This window comes from Apteryx mantelli, chromosome 7, assembly GCF_036417845.1.
Source record: "Apteryx mantelli isolate bAptMan1 chromosome 7, bAptMan1.hap1, whole genome shotgun sequence".
Lineage (NCBI taxonomy): Eukaryota > Metazoa > Chordata > Aves > Apterygiformes > Apterygidae > Apteryx > Apteryx mantelli.
The window spans coordinates 8,471,006-8,492,734 of NC_089984.1; the positions used below are offsets into that span (position 1 = coordinate 8,471,006).

Below are 21,729 nucleotides of genomic sequence, written 5' to 3' on the forward strand. Positions count from 1 at the left end.
TTAAGGTATTCTAGAAGAAATTATTATTTTATAAATGAGAAAGCAATGTACAAAAAGGAAAAAAGCCCATTAATAAAACAACATAAGGACCACATGTGGTAATAAAATTTGGCTAAAATTCTAGAGAAAGACACTTGGGATTGTATTACATTGGCCACAAACAAGCAAGCTACCCAACTGTGTTTTACTTTCTGCAAACTTGCAGGCTTATTGATTTCAAATGATTACTTACTATATTTTGGCATACTGTTTACATATACTAAAATGCTTTGTCTCTTTTCATTTAAGACAGTGTCAGTAATACTGTGTTCCAGCGATGAAAGTTTCTGTGATGTCATTTACACCACAGACTTCATCATTTAAGACCTAATTTCAAACACACTGAAATCAATGGAATGACTTTACAGGATTTACATTAACTTTTCTGGATTATGTCTCAAACCCCTTATGTTCTTATTTACTCAGTTTTACCGCATTTCATTATCAAACTGAATGATAAAGAACAGGTAGGATTTCAATACACGGTACAGTATGGTGGTGTAGCAGAGACAAGAAGTAGACACACAAAGCTTGTTTTTGTCACGAAGCAATGTTTCCTGAGTCATTTTGAGGTTAGCTATTAATACTAATTTTAGACACAATTTATTATTTTTCTGGCACCATTCAGAAAAAATCTTTTGCAGTTGACAATGATGCATGTTCATTGGTATTTCACAGTAATAACTCAGGATTTTGTGTACCACATTTTATTTTTCTTGTGCTTCCCTTTAAATGTCAACAATCTTCGATGAAATATAATTCTCATTGATTAAATTATTTCAGTTATTCCAAGGTATTATTGCAATAGACACCGTACTAAAAAGTACTGACATTTTCCCCAAACATGTTTTGCCAAAGATCACTTTGTCGTCTTATGTTTTTGTCATTTGCTAACATACATCTCAGAAACAAAGTATTTGATCCTATTAAAAAAAAAAAAAAAAACACATAAATTTATTCCTGATGTTCCCAATGTGGCTTGCAATTTCATTGTCTCTGGGCCAAAGAAAATTGGGAATCTTGTGTAGGAGCATCCTTTCTGGCTACTTCATTTAATTTCAGTTTTTTTAAGATGGTTTAACACTGAATGGGAACCAGATTTCTAAAAAGACATTATTTTTAGTTGCTACCAAAGTAAATGGCTGGATTTTAAAATAAAATGTTTAGATTGTTGTCTACTGCAAGTATTTTGAAAACCAGGTTATTGTCAGCACGGTTAGAAAATCTGGCCCTGTTGTGGATCCTGAGCTTTTGAAAGCACAGTGGTGACTCCTGAAGTTACCTCACCGTGGTGCACACAACCTCCCTGTAAAAGTGGGGAATGACTACTTCTCTGACACCAGTCTTCTGCCTTCCCCCATCACTGAGGGACTCTCTCTGGGGATAAAATGAAAATAATTTGGCTGAGTTGTATGTCAGTAACTGCTGGGCTCAGGGTTCTTACTTCCTGCTACTCCAGCGGATGTGACGACTGGAGTTAACTCTGCTTTAGGCATTTAGTTTTGCTGAGCCTTCACTGAATTGGTTGCTCATCAGCCTTTTGGAGGCTAAGTTTTGTTCTTATCTTTTCATTGTGTCCTAGGTTTTGTTTAGATAAGACTTTCAAGTTTGATGTTTCTTGGAATTTAAACATTATGGAAATTTCCCCTATAGCTCTGTAATTCTTAACCTCAGAATCAGGTGGTTTGACGTGGGGGGTTGTTCGTTCGTTTGTTTCTTTTTTTTTAATGAATGATCTGTTTTGGATGAGATTTGTGCTAAGATAACCAGTTACCTAAGCAGGAGGAATGAATCATATCTAACCTTTCACTATGATACTTAAAATGTTGAGGACTAGTGTTGCTCCTTTGTCTTAAAGTTTTAGGAGCCGCACCTAAATAAATAAATTCTAGGTCAATGTAAGCACGCATGGTACTGCTCTTGGAACATATTCGTAACTGCTACAGAGCTGTGTATTCACATATAGGGCTTGGATTTTGCTCAGAGACTGAGGATACTGCAAATACAGCATTGAATCATGAAGAGGACAGTCTATTTGAATAGGTGATAAAAATGCTATCTTTTCAGTAAACTAATACAGTTCAGGTTGTACGTACAGCTTCAAGAGTTTTATAGAGTAACAACAGTGTTTTACTATTAAAAGATCTATATAAAGTACTGGAAGGAAAATATATTCTTTTGTATATACTTTTCATTGCCTTTACGTAAGGTGTACATTTAGCATGCTTCATAAAAATCTTTTTCAATTTAGTAAAAGATCATTATTTCTTTGAAACTGGTATTTGTGACTTGCAGATAAACAACAGGAATAAATACTCTATTGGCAGCAGATCTGTAATGTGTTCACAGATCTCTCAAAGTATCTGAATAGAACCATTTCATCATATAAAGATGTGTGTCAAATCTGGAAACTCTAAAAATATATTACAAGTTTTGCGAGCTGAACTTTTTAGGTAATTTGGAGCATTTAGTGGAACTAAAGTTCCTTGATTGTACAGACAATGTTTGGAGATGCACTATACGGTGTACATTGATAAGAGAGACACCATTTCTGAGGTGGCCATTTCTAACATCCTTCAACGTTTTGCTTGTAAAAGAAAGCAAATGTGACAGAGGTCTTTGTCTATTGCCCCACATCAGGCACTTCTTTCACAGCCTTTGCATTATGGCCAACCCCCCCCCCCCCAAAAAAAAAAAAACAACAACAACAACAACAAAACCTCATGGGAGCTGAAGGTGACCCCAGTGCAGACAGTGCCCTGACTGACCAGAGTGCAGTCCCAAAGGGTCTGAACATGGTGGGCAGAGCTGGCTGCTGGCAACAGGGTCCATCAGCAGAGGCAGGATGGGAGATAGGTTAAGCTGCAGCTAGCTTAGGCAAGGACTGAAGATCTAGGCCTGAGCTTAAATGATGCTCCTAGGCCCATTGGCAAAGGTGGTGGATGGAGGCCCCTGGTGAGGCTGATCAGGGCAGTTAAGGCCTGTTAGTGCCCTCAGGGCCCTGACAAAAACATAAAAAAACCACCCAACCTGTGTCTTATTTGTGGCTTTTAAAGTCACATTCAGTTTAGTCAAAGCTGAACTTTGCTTGGTAAATACTATTGGTATTGCTTTCTCATTGTTCTCGTGCTCAGTGTCATCAACAGAGAATCTGTGCTCACCATTCCCTGTTCTAGGTGCTGGTTTGACTATTTTGATGACATACTGAAAAAAACATTCCTTGAGCTACAACTCACCCCTGTTGGTCACTGCATCCTCACAAGTGTGTTTTCAAATCATTGCTGGAGCATGTTCTAGCCCAAACCTAGATATAGTGGGTTAATATCTTGCAGGTTGTCTGGAAGCAGGCAAGATGCAAAAAGGAGGCAGAGTGGCCCGTGTTTGGGGTGGCTTTGAGGGCTCTCTTTTGGAACACTCTAGGCGCAGCTGTTATTTCTCATTTCTGGTGCATCATGGGAACTACCATTCCAGAGAAAATGATGAGCTTTTTTTGATTAGGGCATTAAATAGAGGGAGAAGTTTGAAGAATGTTGGTGCTGTGATTTTCACTGTATACCTGCAGGTTCAGTCCACCTTTTCTTGCAAGCTTTCCCCTGTATTCATGGGAACCCCCTTCTCCACATGCTGAAACCAGTTCCGTCTATTCCTATGCCTTTAAGCATGATTGCTTGGTTTAATGCTAGTTTAAATAGCTGTGCCTTGTGGGCCAGTATAACAGTGCTAACATTCAGCTTTGTTTTTATTTATCATATCAGTATGAAGCCATCTTAGCTGTAGTTGGGAAATATTCATTTGTCAAAGATATGGCTACTTTCCTAAGGGTATATTTTTACTGCTCAAGGCAACGAGTATAAGGGCCTTGTTCCAGTTTCTGGCAGAGTCAAGCAGGGAGGCCTGCAGTGTTCTTGTTCCTCTTGACACACACCTGCTCATGTGCCCTTCTAAATTTTATCCTTCTAGTAAGAGAAGAGCAGAAGGACTGTCGTTACTGTTCGCAAGTTCTGGCTGGTGTGGACTCCCCCCCCCCCCCCCCCCACACACACACACACAGAGTAATTGAGAGTGTCAGAAGCAGCCCACTCTTCTGATTTCGTTATATTTTTGGCTCAAGGGCCCATTGTGTTTGATACTCAAGAGAGCATCACTCACTGCTTAATGCTTCTGAGCAGACAAATTTGTTCTTGTCCTGTTTGGTAAAATACAGTCTCTGCTATGAAACTCCATTTATGAAACTTGTTTTTGCCTTTGCAAAAGATATGCTCAGTGCAGTGTCTCAGAAGGAATTCTCTGAAATCAAAATAGAAAGGAGTATCAGATTTTTGGGGAAAGGGTTTTGCTTTTAAATTCCTGTGTTTCATCTTTTATGGATTACATGAAGTGCAGTGTGGCATGCAAATGAAAAACAATAGCATGCTTCATTTTTCTCCTTTGGATATAAAATAAAAACAAACACTCCAATCTGTATTAGAAACTGCAAACAAAAGTGGCTGAATAACCTATTAAGAATGATAATACAAACAGCGTTCATGATAGGACACAAAGTGAAAGTAAAGTGGAAATTTGTGGCCTAGAATTGCTGCTGTTAAAGTAAAATTCAGCCTTTTCTGCAACGTGAACTATGAAACTAATATCACAGGATTGTATTTTAAAAAAGACATTAATATTGGCTAATAAAATACAAATAAAAATACAATAAGATGCATTGTATCAGTTAGGTTTGGGGGGGGATGACAGAATTTCAGTATTTTTCTTCAGTGAAGAAAATGATTTGGAGAATTTTGTTTTCTCGTAGTTTGTTGTTGAATTGGATTATTTGTTTCCCCTCAAAAAGTCTGTTTAGTGAAACATTACTTGTATAAAAGTGAAAGAAATGTCTCAGTCGCATTTCCTGACCTTGTTTACTTGAATGGTCTTTGCAATTTTTGAGGTCATTTTATAACTGAAGCTGTGATTCAAAAAATGCTTAAATATATCTGTTTAAAATCATTCCTGCGTAGCAAAACAAATATGCTTAGACTCAAGCAGTCACTTGGTGCTTGTTCTAGTGACTAGGGTGTTGTGCAGAATTGGGACCAGAACGCGCATGTAATCAACTTAGTGTTGTGCTCCTTGAATGCAGCAATTAATAAATGCCAACCTGAGATAAATGGGTTTAGAACAAAATCGTGACACTACTGAGGTCATTAGAAGTGCCAAATAGTTACATGGAGATCAGTAAACAAAGTCTAGACAAGGTTGATGCACACACCACAGACATGTTTTTTTTTCCCCCCAAAATGATGCAATTTAGTTTACTCTGTGACAGCTGATTTATGGCAGAATGTAGAAGCAAGCATTCTTTGCCTTTGCATAAGTGACAAAAGATACCCTGCTGTGAAGATGATAATGACCCATTTGTATTAATAGGACTCCCATGTAATAAGCACTGTTCAGTACGAAATGAAAAGTCCCACTCCAGGTACCTCAGAGTAGATGTTCCTCTGCTTTGCACGTGCTCCTTTCTGTTCAAGTCTTTGCATTTTTTCCAGTCATTAACAGCTCTTTCTGGACCGTTTCAATCCATGCTGTTTTATCCTTTTTCTTTAAAACATAGAACTAAAGGTAAACTATTTCAGAAGATATACTACCACTGATCATTACTTTTATGTTAAGTAACAAATGCGAAATCCTATTCTGATTTCTGCTCTGTCTGTCTTAGGCAGCTCCAGCAAATTTCTGGAGACCTTTGAAAGAGTGCCTAGTGCAAGAACAGCGCATAGAAAACAAAAAACAGCTAACACTACACTGACTTCTTGTTGACTCCAGCTAACAGCCCGATTCCTTTCCCATCTTCACGTTTGAGAGGCAGCTATATTTGTTACTATTTGTTTCTTAAACTTGACTAAACTAAAATCTATCCAGAATTGGGCTGCTCGATTTTCCCCGTTGTCTAAATCTATCTGGAGCCTATTGCAGTCTTAAAGAGATATAATTATTCAATATAACAGGAAGCAGTACCAGTGCTAGCTTTATGTCCCTTTAAAAGTGTGCATATTAGCTACAGTATTAATTTAAAACTCCAGGCGTCTTACTCTGTCGATTAGCAGAGGAATCTATTTGTGTCCGTAGATCTGTGCTGAGGGCATTGAGGGGATGAAGATTGCTATCTCCTTATTACGCTGTAATAACTCTTCGATATATATGAGTGTGAAAGTGCCTGTGAATAACGCTGTTCACCCCTAATGATCTGATGAGACATCACATGATTAACTCCTCACTGCTCAGAGGACCTGCCTTTCACTATGGATTTCTTTACCATCATTTTCAGTTTTTAATCCATGGCAAGCCTTTGCCCTGTGGTTATTTATTTCCTCTGTAGTTTCTTATATCTACCATTCCCCTTCTATTAGCATTTTCAAAGAACTGCAGCAGATTAGAGACCCACCTTTCGTAAAATAAGGGATTCAGACGTTATAGTGTTAGAAGTGTCCAGATGTTCTAATGTGTCTTCAGTGAGGTTCTCTTGCTCTTCTTCCCCCCATCTCCTCTATATTATTATTATTTTTTTTGGCAAACCAAACAAGGTGAAAATGCACATATATGTTTCTCCATATATGTTTTCTTAGACTTTTGTATGCATTTTCATTTTATTTTTAGAGACAGTATGTTAGTGATGTTCTAATTTTCAGGAATAGTAGCTGTGTTTAGATATTTGTGCTGTGGTTTGGGTAAAAGGCAGAGACTTTTATCATGGAGTGATGTGTACATTTATGATAACATTTATAAAGGCCTTATGGGCAAACATGTTCATATCTAAAATGAATGTTTACTTTGCGATATAAATACAATAGTATAACCCATATATCTACCATTCAGAAATTATCTTTGCGCAGCAGTTTAGTTTCTTTTATAAAGTCCCGTTCCCAGGACGAATTAGCATGTGTCCATTCACTTCAGTGAAGTCTGAGATTTGCATTACCTAAAGACCCATCCTGCTGGATGTTTTCCATTTAAACTCTGTACTTTTCAAGAGTGTATTTGTAAAAACAATTGTCAGTTAATTAAAAAAAAAAACCTGCATTTCTACAGATAAGTCAGTGTCTTCTTCAGCATAAACTGCTGTTTGGGAAGATTATAGGATGAGAATTTGATTTTTGTATTTAAAAATGCAGTTGGTTTTCTTTGACTTTCCAGAAAGCAGAGCTCAGAGATAGCTAGTGCAGGATACTTTGTGCATTGATTTGTTGTTGTTCTAGATAGCTTTTCACAGTACTTTTACATGCTTAAGTTCAATTAACCATGTTTCTTATCCTCCAAATGAAAACAGTACCTTGCCATATCCCATTCACTGTAACAGTTTTTAATTAGAAATCAAATACTCTGTATTAAGAAACAGATAGTGCTGTCAGTCCTGACATAAAATTGGAGAAAAATCTGTGAAAGTAGCCTGATACCACCCTGCTGTTGATTGATAACAGAATCAAGTCCCAGGTAGTTAAAGAGTTAAAGATTAAAAGTTAAAGGTTAGTTAAAGAGTTCTTAATATCCCTGCGGATTATTCTCCATTAGATTGTTGTTCTCTTTGCACTGATTCAGAACAGCTTTCGTTTTTCTTTTTTTTAGTTGCTAGCGATCAAATGAAGAGATTGCAGTATCTCTAAAATCTCTCTTTCTTTCTCTTTTCTGCCATATGTATGAGTGTGTATATGTGTGTACACACAGCATTTTTGCATATGGGTAGAAAATTATGGACACAATTTAAAAATGATAGAGAAAGTATTACAGTCCTACTTAAAATAAATGAAGCCAGTCTTCTAAGGCTCTGGAATTGTACTCTATCAGACAAAGGGCGAAAAAATAATTTTGCAGTATTTTTTTTGTTTAAAAAACATTGTGTTTACACACAGCCTTCATGTGGAGTGTGACTGTTATGTTCCAACAGGTGTAATTACAAACAGACTAAATTATCCCAGGAAGCCAATGTTTTGTAGATTTTGTTACCGGCTGAAGTCTGAATGCTTTGGGGATGTTCTTTAGAAGCTTCGATTGGCTTCAATGAAAAGAGAAGGTGCACGAAGAGTTACAAGGTCAGGGCATATAGGCCAGGTTAATGGCAACCATTCAGCTGTGGGACATAGCAGCAAATGTGGAGCGAGCAGGCTGTTGGTCAGTAAGTGGTCTCAGAAGACATAAGTGAGCGTGTGAGGAAACCCACTCTTTAGTCATGGCAATGCTGTGTATAAAACCTTAGCTAAAACATGTCTCGCACATGAGCGGAATATGTTCACTGTTCCAGGGTGTCTGATTCCCAGATCTGTATATTCTAATATAATCCTGAATTTACAGAATGAAGTGAATTCTATCTTCCTTTTAATACTGACCTCCATAGCAACTTTCACTGCTGAACTAATGTATGGCACATAAGTCCTAATCATATTTTTCAGCTTCATTTGCCTTAATATGAACTATATTTTAGTTCAGAAAGGTCATTCTTTTTAAATACCTTTAAAAGACTTTAAATACCCTTTAAATGACCTTTTTAAAGGTCATTCTTTTTAAATACCAAAATAATCCTACTAATACGAAATCATCCCTCTATCTACTCTCCTTTAAGCATATACTTATTACTTAAGATTTCATAGGAATTATCACATAGGAATTATCACATTAAACATAAAATTAACAATAAACAGCATAATAATACTCAGGAGTCTGGCTGTTTTAGGTTCTTTAATTAACATTTAACTCTCTAGCTTAAGCAGTCTATAGCATAATGCTCATTCACTGGAAATAATCAAGTTTCACATACTTTTTTTTTTCCCCAAATCTCATGATTTCTCTTCCCCCCATAAATTAATGAAAAACTCTTTTCTGTTCAGAAAGTCTCTCTAATATATAATAAAAGGACTCCCCCATAGGAAGACTTAACTTTTATTTCTTTTAATGGTTTATGCATTTTCTGTCTCACAAAATGGTACATATAAATGTCCTATTTAGTACATTTATAGTTATAATACATATAAATTTAATGTAAACCGTATGTGGCATTGTGAGTTATTTTTATGTATGTGGCTGGACAAGAACAACTAATTTTACCTTTCTGTGGGGGCCATTTACTTGCTAATAGCTGTTGTGAAAATGTTAGAATGTTTGGGGATAACCAGTGGAAGAGAGATTTGAAGCTTGCTGTCCTGAAGTGGGTTATCTGAGGTTTAGGTGATCCTGCCAGGGGAAGGCTCTCAGGACATCTTTTAAGAGGTGGGATGCTGGAAAGAGGCAGCTCAGAGTTTGTGGAGTGGAGGTTGCAGTGATGAGAAGACATCACAAACTGTGAACAGCTATAAAGCAGACAGAGGGCTCCCCCCAAGTAAAGAGAAACTGTGTTCATTCATGGGTAGCTAGCTGTAAAGGTTTGCTAAACCACATGGGAGCAGGACTATGGTATGTGATTGTTTCCTATTAGAAATTGCCTCATGTATTAGTAGACTCCCTGGTCTTGGTGACACAGACTTAGCCTTGGGTATAACAAAGCCAGTGAAGAATAACTTCATTGAAAGTCTCCAGGTAACAATTCTGGTTGTAGAAATGGAGGCTCCAACTTGCAGTCACTTTGAACAGCTCTAAGTGCAACTGTCATTGACAGTAGTGGTGCCACCCAGCCCCATCTGCCCATTTTTACTGCCTGCCTTATACCACTATTAGCACGTTATCTGTCTGGCCTGGTAGGAGGCTAGACTAGGGCACTGATCCAGCTCAGAACTGGCTTGGCAACCAGAAAAGATGTTTTCAGCTGCTTTAGTTCACTGTCCTTTCTCATCATGTAGTTTTATGATAACTAGTATGGAGGTGAGGATATGCATACGGAGATTTGGGAATGAACCCTTTTGATGGTAGTCTGCAGTTAGATGAGATTAAAGTGGGATTGTTAAACTGAAGGCTTTGTGCTTCATACAAAATTCACTTATAAAAAGAAATAATCATTTTTTTTATACATAGACTTACAGTATTCACTCCTGTGTATCACAGGACTTCCTGTTTTTGCACATGACTCTAAGTTGAGCCCAGTGACCAGTTAAATTAAAGGAGGTCATGCTGGTTTTTATGTGAACTGAGTTCAGGAGGAATGGACAATCTCACCACATGTGAAGGCCATGCAATGGCAAGGAATTGATTAGTTGAGACAGGCTCATAGTCCACGCTGTCTGCAAAGGAATGCAAAAAGACCCTCAAGTTTCTTAGTCTGACCTAGGGGAAGATGTTTTTCTCGCTTCACATCTCATGATCAGTTTGTCCTTGAACATGGCAGCAAAGCACAGTAGGTAGAGAGTTTAAAAAAAAGGTAGATGATCTATATGATCTCAAGAGTGTTTGTGTGCTCTTTTGGATGCTGTGACTTGTCTTGGATATCTCAGTCAGTCAAACCCTTTCACTCCCTCCAAAACAAACAAGCAAACAAGAACTCTGTCCAGGGTTTGTCTGGTCATTTGTGTAACTGGTGGAAAGAAATCCCTTGAAGCGACTAGCTGAAGACCTGAATCATGAAATATGATTGCAGACATTGTCTTAATTCAGAGCCGCAATGCTGATGCGTTTGGTAGGCTGTGCAAGGACTGTGAAGAGTGAGGCTGAGTAGGGGGAAGTCCACAGGCTCTTGGATTCCAGCGTCGCAAGGAATTATTCACGCCCGTTCAGCCTGGCATGCCTCTATAATTGCTCAGGAACATTGATGCTACCATTGATATTTTGCCTTTTTATGAATATTTATATTCCGAGATCTATCAGTGCCTCACTTTCTAATCCAATTGTACAAGCAATGTGTGCCATAATATTTTGGTATAATGCTAGCTTTCTCATCATAACCTGATACGGATTTTTTTCCTCGCTTGTCTTGCTTTTCATTTTGATTGGGTTATTTTTTAGAAAGGAAAAAAAAAAATCAGAGCAACAGAACTATAACCATATAAGAACCAATACTATACGATTAGGATAATCATTTACAATGCAGAAGGCATGGTATGTAAAAGAACTCCAAATTTAAATTCAGAGTACTGATGTAACACTTTCTAAAAAAAAAACCTGTATCAGCAGATTGTTATAGCAATCATTTCCTTTATCTACAAATTCAGTCTTGGACTTGAAAAAATTTTGCTGAAATACTATTAGCATTTTTTCCTGGAGAATACTTCTTTAGCGGAAAAAAAACAGCCAGTTGTAGATCATTTGTTCCCCGGGTCTTGCAGTGTAACTCTGGAAAATGTTATGCGTAATTAAAGTCCACTGTATCAGAGTGACACTGGCCTTGTGTATATCTAAATGATTTAATTATTTTATTGCAACTGAATATATGTATGCATTTGTCAGATAGGAAATGAGTTCACTGTGATGGGGATGTTTAAAAGACTGATAAATTAGGGCAGTTTCAAATTTGAAAACAGCAATTTACTGGACTGACATTCATTAATACATGTTGCCAATGATAGGTCTTACTCATTATCAATCATTTCGTTTTCATATGCAAAACAGTTTATTCTTGACAGGCTTATCCTTATTAGCTGTGAGTGCGCAGTACCATAAAACTGCTGTCATATAGTTAGTGCTGATGGCTATGGTTCTTGTGTTGGTCGTTGAGGTGATCAAGCTCAAGAGCTCTTTGACAGGGAAGCTGGAACTGAAGTTGGTGACTTCTTTCTTCCCCACATTTCCATGCTTGCCAGTGGTGTTTTTATGCTTTTATTCTACAGAAGAAGAAAGGGAGTTATTTTGTCTGTTGTCTGCCTGGTTCCTCTTGTTTTTTGGGACCAAGACTTACTTAGTCAGGCATCTTTGACTTAATTAGTCAGGCATCTTTGTTGGTTGTTCTTCAGGATTACTCTCTTCTACTGTTTCCACCATATGCCTTTTCTGCTTATTCTGATTTCACCAGACATCTTTCATGCCACTTCTGCATCCTTTGTTCCTGCGGATTTTACTGCCTGTACATGTTTTTCTGTATCCTGTTTGTGTCCCTATACCAAAAGTCTACTTTTGCTCCTTTGTAGTCACATATTATTTTAATATATATACCTGCGTGTGTGTGTGCGCGTGCCCATGCTTAGTTATGTTACAAAATACTTGTTGGTTATGTCATTAGTGGTGTTACAATGTTACAAAATGCCTATACATTGGCTGGTTTCACTCTTTCAGTACGCATATATGGGGTTGAATGCAAGCAAATACTAATTATATCTTACTTTAGTATGCAACTGTTTTCTGTGTGCAGCAGATCTCTCATTTGAATCCGTATTGTTGTATTATATTTTCATTATGCAAAAACTTCAGCATGAAATAATTAATCCCACCAAGATCATTTGTAGTACTTTTTGTTCTAAATACTCAAGAAAAGAGGGGAAAATACAGTGGACGATTCAGGGTTCTTTGATATATTGGCCTACGATTAAGATTGGCAGAAGAACATGAATTAAGTATTTCATGTCTTTACAAATTCCAAAAATGTTATTAATCCCTTTTCCTGCGTATAACATTTAAGCTTGTTAGCACAAAACCTGTGATTAAATGTGAAAAATAATTCTTGTTGAAGGGATATATCAAAAGCATACAGTCATAAAGCTCTTCTCCTTGTATGTATGTCTCTACAAGTCATCAGATAGAATATTTTAATTAAATGTCACCAATTCAACATTGTATCACAAAAATGTTAGCGAACTTGAAATTAAGTGTCTGTACTATAATGGAAGAAAATTTAGAAACAACTTAATCTTCACATTAGTAGTGTATTAGGTGAATTTGTTATGAAGAATCTCACTGATTAGGGTTTCAAAAGACTGTCATTCAGTTCAACTGTTTTCAGTGAGTTCAGGATCATCTCTGCAGTAATTCCATTATTATTTTAATGTATTTTTGAACACTTCTAACAAAGGTGTCTCCACCACTCATTAGACAGTTTGTTCCATTCGAAATAGCATGCCTTGACAGGTGTAACTCAAGCCTCTACCAGGAGACTCTCTTGTATTTCAGATTGTTTGCCATGGCCGGCACAGCTGCCTTAGCTTGCATGGTCATTATTTATTATTTGATTAGTGCTTTGTATACCCACTTTGTATTAGAATGACATTGCGAATAAATATAATACTTAGCATTAGCATTTGGCTACCAGAATATACAAGTTTGTTCATACGAAGTGAAATTCTTAGATATCACTCTGGAAGAAATTTGTAAATACTTGCTTTTAAATCACAAGAAGTGCAAACTATCCTTTGGTCTCAGAGTATGAGATGAAAAAAGAGAATACTGAAGAAAGACTGCAGGTATTAACTAAATTTCTTATTTACTCTGTATACCAATATTACCCTTCATTCAAGCAGTAGCCCTGTTTTTAGTCTTTTCCACTATATTTCTCCATGCTTCTGAATTCCATTATGCCTTTGAATTTAGCTGAACTCTTACAACTGGAAAACCATTTAAATCCTCTGAAAGCAAGCTGTCTATGACAATCACACCGACTCTCATACTAGGTGATCGGATTATTGGGGACAGTAAAATATTTGAGATACATGTCACTTGCCACAGCTCTGCTTATGTTGTTACAAGAGGATTCCTCTTAACTTCTTGCTAGAAGATCATCTTAACAGAAAAATTTTCATTCCCATCATTAAATTGGAAATCTAACGTGCTGTACAATTCTTGAATATAACACTGAAAAACATTCTCAGGAGGTTAGAGTTGAAGGACTTTTTGCTATTATTATGCAGCTTTCACAGTGCTAATCAAAATCAAACAATTAAAATTTAAAAACTATGCTGAGAAGCATAGAGGGAAATGAAAAGGCAGACAGAGAGGACATGATGAATTACCATACATGACAAGGGGAAAAAAAGTGCAATCAAATTATTTTCGCACCAGAAATGTATTGTTGCTTTGTTGCTTTACTACTTATGGGGGTGGTGGGAGAGGTTATTTTTGTTTTGTTTTTACTTTCCTTTTACTTTACTCTTGTATTTTTGCTTTACTGCTGTTCCTTTTTTGGAATGTTCACCTGAGGGGTAGAAGGTATATGTATACCCTTGCTGCCTTACCTGTAGCGCTTACCTGATGGCAGAATTTATGTGTATGTGACAACTTTCTCTTTACAAGGATTCTGTAAGCTGCTTGCTTTAAATGGGAAATCAGGAGACCGTTAAAAATCTATCAGCTATTATCAGTCTGTTGCAAAGATGGATACTTTTTTCTCATCAACAACCTGTGATGATTTTTACCTATATAACTTAAAAGAATCAACTGTATGTTTTTTTTTTCTGAAATGGAAAAGTCAATTTCTTACCCTTAGAACACAAGGGGAATTTCAGATTTGCATTATTGACAATATAGTTCCAATATTGAAGAAAGGCATCATGGATTGGGGCTCTCAGGAAGAATCTCAGTTAACATGCTGTAATGTGTAGGGTCTAATCAAAGACCAAAATCCATCCCGATGTGATTCTAGCCGAGTTGAAGTCAAAGCAAGAGCCCTCTGTGACCTATGTAGATGTATTAGCTATTAGGTTCTCAAAGTTCAGGAGGTGCTTTGGAAGAGAGAGTAGTGAGAAATTCAGTTCAGTTTTTGAGAATATTTTATATAAAGATTCAACTAAATATTTTGAAATTGTCTTTCTTACATTGCTCAAAATACCTTGAGTTTTCCTCTTAATGATAAAGATCGCTATTACATGAAAGGAGTTGATGAGCAAGGACCATGATTTAATGTTAGGAGGATCCTAGGTAATTGGATCTGAGATAACGGATTTTGTGTAAGACCAGGGTATTTCATACCATTAGATGTGGCATTATTAATAGAAATTTTAATATATTAGGCACATTTTAAGAACAGAATTAGAGTCAATGGATGTATTGTATGGGCTATGAAAAAGTATTCTAGTGGGGCCCAGCAACTGAATCACACTGCTCTTTTGGGAAACTTTTAGTTTAGGGAACATTTTGAATTGAAACATAGATTTTTCTATGAAAGGAAATATAAAATGTAATATAACAAAATAAAGAACTCTATAAAATTTTTAAATAGAAATGTGGGATTGTATCTTTGAACAATTTTTAATGTTAGCTATTTTTGTTAAAATTTGTAGTTTTTTCCTAAAGACTACTGGATATATCATGTGTTTTTCTTTTAGTTTCACAACTATTGTTTGATTTGTCCGCACGTTGCTTTTATAGTATTTGACTGTGGCAGCTTGATGTATGAGTGATGGCCTCCCCTCTACTGTACAATACGAAGAGAATTTTTTTATGTGCAATTAAACATAACAAAGATGACATCTATTTAAATGTTCTCAGAACTAGAGAGACAGAAAATGAAAATTCTTTATTTTTGGTTGGTGAGTGTGGCAGACACATTTAAAAAATAATTTCTATTAATTTTTATTAATATGAGAATTCAAATAGAACTACATTTCTGTGGTTCTTTCGGTTCTGATTCATTGTGTGTGTGCGCAATGTGCATGAGTCCAGTGATCCTGAATGTCATCTTGTACAGGCTGTGTCCTTTCTGCATATCTGTGTTACACTAAAATACATGTTTACACAACAGTGCAAATTTAATTGTGCAGTAACACAAAAAGTAATATTGTTCAGGAGATTTAATGTCCACTGAAAAGGTCAACAGAATTCTTTTTTGTTCTTTAAATGTCAGTCTACTTATTAATGGACATAATAGAAATACTTAAATGCAAGGACTGAGAATGGGCTAATTTTTTACCTTGCCACCTTAAGACTATTCAGAGATGGGACATTCTAGATCGTTGACACTCCTAAGAGCGTTGACTTCAAGCACCATTCTTCATATCCATGACTTGAGATTATGTCTGAAAAGGGATTATTCCATTACTAACATAAAGTACAGTTTCACTGGTTCCGACGTCTGTCAGTTCCCAAGAGCTCTTGGTGCCTAGAATAATTTTGAGCTCATTTTGAATCAGAGGACTTGGAGCTTTCTATGGACCTCTTAATTTTCCTCTTCAGTTTTCTGTCTCTTCTTAAAGGTAAAATGTCGGAGATTACACATTCCCTGACACAGTCGCAGCCTGCTTGTAGAGATAAGGCAAGTGCACCTGGAAAGGTAGGACATAAAATGTGGCTTTGGAATGCTTCTGTAAGTCGGGCTTCTGCTGCTTGTGTAGACAAGCAAACAAAAGTCCATCTGAAATCTCCAAATGTCAACACTGAACTTACTACATCATCATGAAAAGGCCCATAAAAGAAAGGCCCTTAGGAAAACCCTAGCTATGCCATATTACCTGCTGCCGTAGCTTCACAAGCTTCTGATTGCTCTGAAGACTGTTAGAGCAGCCTTTAGTGCTCTTTTAGTTCAGTTGTATCACAGACTTTTTATGTTACAAGGCACTCTATGTGCGTTTAATCTGATGATGAAACAAAGAAGCCCCTCATCCATCTACTCTTCATCTTCAGAAGGCTCATAATCATCTTACTGGGATGGTTTGGTCTTGTCAGCAGTGGAAGCCTTATGACCTTTCATGTTGCTTACTCATGATTACAGCTTCCTTTTAGAGCTCCTTAGGGAGCTACATTTTCCTTTAAATGTTATTCTAGAGGAACTTTGGAACTTCCTTTGTTTTCAAGTTGCCCCAGAACCGCTGTTTTCATTTTTTTGTGAAAATACTTCTTCAGTAATTTTTACCTTCTGTCAAATAAATGAATCGCAATATCTTTTTTAATTAAAAAAAATTGAAAAAAATTATTTAAAAAATCTGTATTTTTAATGAGATCTAGGAGGTATCAGTAACACTGAAACCTGTTCTGGGGATTATTTTGAACTCTGACATGACCTCTGTAACTTTCTTTTGATTGTGTTTTTACTCTGATACCACACTTCCATAATTCAATACCTGTAATAGTTTCATTTTGTTAAGGCACTCTTTAGTCAGGCTTTGTATTGGTGTCAGAGATTTTAGCTGTGGAGATTGTTGCTCTTTCAGCTATGCTGATTGATGATGAAGTGATGTTGATCACTTAACCCAGGTTCATTAAAAGCTTCCAGTAGTTGGACTGATGTTTTCATCTACTGAGCACTGGCCTTCCACAAAGTTGAAAACCTGTTGTCCGGATAATTTCGAGACTAAAAATAACAGGCACGGAGTTGCTAGGTTGGAATGAAGCGATTAGCGGAGTTTCCATTTCTGTATTATGTGATGTGATTGTGCTATGTAGGAATGGTAGCCTCTGAATTAAGAGCTCGTCTGTGACTGCTGTTAAATTACAAACAGGATTCATTAGTTGTTTTTGGTTGAAAATGAGAAGGTCAAGCAAAAGTTATTAAGAGATCTGGAAGACATGGCCTATAAGGAAAGACCAAATGAACTGTTATTTAAAGCAAGAGGAGAATTAGGGAAGACATGATGAATTTTAAAATAAAAAGCTTAACTTTAAGAAGAGTAGAAGACATGTTTTTGGTATCACATAGTCTGTAATTTACTTTGGATTTGGGGGACTTTCAAAGTTCTGGTTATGAGCAGTATTGGTATTTTCCAAAACATGAAGAAGAGAGGCAGAATTCCAGATGTTCAAGTTGAAATTTGCTCATAGTTTTGATTGGAAAAAAAAAAGAAAAATAATAGAAAAAATGTAAAAAAAATAGTAATGCTTTCTTCAAAAATTGTTTTAATTTAAAAAATTCCTAAAATGTAATAACAAGATGTTTGTGTTTAGTAGCTTGAAAATACAAAGATAGGTTTAATTGCACAACATTTGAAATTTTTTAATTTACTTGCAACTTGTTTTTCTTAGATTTCAGAACAATTGAAAAAATACATCTGTTTCAGCATAGTTACCCTGCATCCCTTTTTCTCTATATTCAGTTTGCCTGGAAAAGTAAAGCAAAATGCAGCAGAGATGCACATTATTAATGTAATTGAAGTCTGCTTAGAGCAGTGTTCATTTCAGAGTGATGCCTGGACCGTTTGAGGGTGTGTGAAGCAGTCTCCCATACAGGCGGCTCCTTTGCTGGCACAAAAAGGGAGAGGGGGGGAAAGGCAGTATAGAGGTTCAGCCCTCAGCCTGGATTCGTACATTTATGCGCCCTTGTGAAGTTTTACTGATCGCAGTCATCCATGGAAAAGAACTCATGTATCCATGAAACCCACTTTTTGAGTAGTCATTTTGTTGTGAAACCCAAAATTAGATAAATCATACATGATCAAGATTGGAGTCAGGGATCTGAGGGAATAATCCAGTCAGAGACAGGGTAAATGACCAAATAATAGAAATTATTTAATAGTTTTTGTAGCAACAAGTGAAACACCAGAAAAGTTTTTTATTTCATTAGCAGGATGTTTCATACATGTATTTGAATTATGATTTTAATTGCTGTATGTTTTAATTGTCTGTGTGTACAAGTGATACTGATGGAAAGCAACTATCTTAAAAATGGATACTTGTTTCTTATCTAAGTGAGGCCATTGAGATAATATTTTTATAGTCAAGTGCGGCATATGGTTTAGCAGTAATTCCACTAAGAGTGTATCAGCTGTAAAGGATACATTTGCTTAAAATTCTCTTTCATAAATGATGCATTCGTTCAGAAAAGCAAAAGCACTGAGATAATGAGTCTGGCCTTGGAAAGAGCTGTAAACAGGACAGTGATAAGCATATGGAGGGAGGATGGGTGCAGGATGGAGCCTCAGCAGATAAACACAATAGCCTGTCTAGTACCAGAGGGCAGCAGGCAGTTCTGCTGCAGAAAGCGCTGCTGGTAAGCAGGGAATCCGTATTTTACAACAGTGCAGTAAAGAAAACGAGTACAATGAACTGAGAAGAGAGGATGTAAGAGGTCCTGGAAAACACCTGATGGTTTTGCCCATACCAGTGGAGATTTTGAATTCTTGGAAACTTTCTACGTTCTTCGCAGCCTTTTTACAAAGGATGTGAAGAGCTGAATGTTGAGTTTCATGTAAATGTTATATGAGGCGACTGTTTAGTTTAAAATTGCTACACTTACCATTATTTTAATAACCTAGGAGGTATGATTGTTGTTTAACAGAACAAATTATATTGACATTTGGGTTTCTTTAAAAAATATATAGGTTTCAAAATGCACTATGGTCTGTCTTTCTCTCTGAACTATGCTGTTTCATTGCTGATGAAAAATGTGCCTCGTCTTTTCTTTCAATACAATATAAAAATCTGTTCTTCTCAGTGACCTTTCTGGAAGGCAAGGGTAATTCAAGTGATAATCTGAAGATGGAAGAAAGGATCTTAAATATCCTATTTTTAAAACTAAATGGCATCTGCTTGTCTCACATTTGTAGATGGAGAACCTCTTTTATAGAAGCAAGTGAACCTTCCTACTACCACTAAATTAACTGAAGTTTGTTATTTCTGAGTACTGGCACATGACAAAACTGTTGCATACTCTAGACAGAGCACAGCTGAGCTCTAAGACAATGAAGTTACTGTAATTTAAGAGCAAATTTAACTATCTCCAGTGTTATGTTTTGAAATTTCCATGAGAAGTCAGAGGCTGAAGTATCATCAGGTCATCTCTGCTAATATTAAAGTATCTGTTACCAGGGTTTCTAATTCAGAAGGCATGTTGACTTCAGCTGAGTTTGTGTAAGGATTGATTACGTACTTCAAAATTTGCCTGGGATGATTTGCATTTAAGATATTGGTACCATTGCTTTCATGTGGTATATACATTTATGAATTACACACCAAGTAAGACAGGTAGATTTTGGCTCTCTGTTGGTTTGTGGAAGAGGGGGCTCATGTTTGAGACTAACACATTGCCTGAACATAGCTTTTGTTTCACAAAGTGTGTGTTATACATATTGAATATTACATAAATTGATTTCTGTCTCTTTCCTCTCAAATTATCCTGTGTCTTCAGTCTTCAAGTAATGGGAAAGAGTGTTTGAAAAATTTTCATTTCAGATGAGTTTTTTCTATACGTGTTTGAGTTCCTTGTGTGCTGTGTATTTTCTGGCAGTGTTCTTTCTATTTTGTGTGTTGGAAAGCAAAGCAGGGGGAGAAAATAAAATCTTCCATAGTGAACAGTGTTCTTTCTTTTACTTTGAACTGCTGAGAAGGATTAAGGGAGATATAGTGCTACCAGATCACAAGACAAAATGGGGCTGTGGAGCACCAGAACAAAAACTCCCAGGAGATTCTGGGTCAAACTCAGATTAATATCAAACTGACTCATAATGAACAATTTCTATGTGATTCGATAAAACAAGGGAACACTGCCTTGGTAAGTCCAAGTGCTTTTTAGTTTGAGGAAAAATATCCATCTTTGAGTAGTTTTGTCATGGTTCAGAATGAAAGCAGATTCCGAAACAGCAGGATTCTCTCTTGGGTGGTAGTTCCAGCCTTGAACCAGGATAGCAACTCCTGATTCTGTGGGCAAGATTACTGTTGAAGTCAGTGGAAAGTTTTAACAATTGCTCTTCCCAAGTCCTTCTTGGGGAAAGTTTCTTCTTCTTTGTTTTACTGTATCGCCATCCACAGCTTGAATGCACACCAAACATCATGTGATAAAAATTACAAATGGGTTTCCATGTATTTATAACCATCTTATTACTGTAATGCTCTTTTACCTCATTAATCAAGTTTTAATCAATGTGACTGGGAATTTGCCAGAAATAAAAATGATGTATTTTATCATTTTTATGCTAACTGGATTTTGTTTGTATGTGTGTTTTGTTTTGTTTTGTTTTTCTCAATAGCGATTCCAGAGTTTATTAGTCAAGTAAATATTGCATTGGAGAGCTTCAGCAAGAACAAAATGCATCTGTTTGATGATAATCATTTTGTGGACGTTTCTAAGAAGGTCTATGATACAATTCATAATATCAGATGCTCAGTCATGGTGATTCGGGTAAGTTTTTGATTTGTTCCTTTAATACTCACTTATAAGACAATTCAGGACATTAGGGCGTTTTCAGGAGAGTGTAGAACTATGTATGTCAAATATGCCCCAAAGCTCATATCCAGATTGAACTGATTTGGGGATTTTGGGTTACTTGGGATACGTATAATAATAACTCAAGGAGGCTGGATTACTGTTCTGTACAGAACAAGAGTACCATATCAGAATGTCTCAGGAAAATGTGCTTTGTTCTTTAAAAATATCTAGGTATGTGAGGTTAATGAAGATCTTGATTTACTTCATAAATGATCAACTACAAACCCACCTGTAATTGTTCTAAAATATCTGGAATATTGAAATACTGGAATATCTGGAATACTTGAAATACTTGTGGCTCTGCCCTTAACCTTATTCGGTGAAAGGTAGGGATAAAGAGTATATTCAGGTGATCCTGTTAAACTCTTGTTGAAGTTTTGTCGACTCCAAACTAGAACACTTAACAACCTGATTTCTATCAATATGATTGAATCCACCTACTTACAAAATCATGGATTATCCTAGTGCTTATCCAGTAGTTCATGAAAAGGCTTCAGAAAAGCATATTTTTTAAATTTGAAACAGAATTTTGTCAAATGTAGAATTTCCCCCGAATATCTTCGATGCACAAATCCCATTTCAGATGACGCAAGATAGCTGCTGAGCCGTAGTATCTTTATGTTCAGTAAGTTTTTTAGGAATAAAATTAAACATTAATAAATATATATGTATATTTTCAAAGAAAGATTGTCTTATGCAGTTGAATAGAAACTGAGAAACAGATTCTTTTTTCTTTTAACTAT

The 21,729-nt window shown here is 36.4% G+C and overlaps 1 protein-coding gene across 1 annotated transcript in view; it reads left to right on the plus strand.

The window, feature by feature from the left end:
* CTNNA3 (catenin alpha 3) overlaps positions 1-21,729 on the plus strand; it is a 586,211-nt gene that overhangs the window by 464,950 nt on the left and 99,532 nt on the right. The window contains exon 13 of the mRNA XM_013945648.2: positions 20,748-20,899. Coding sequence (XP_013801102.2) covers positions 20,748-20,899 — 152 coding nt within the window. The remainder of the gene's footprint in view (positions 1-20,747; positions 20,900-21,729) is intronic.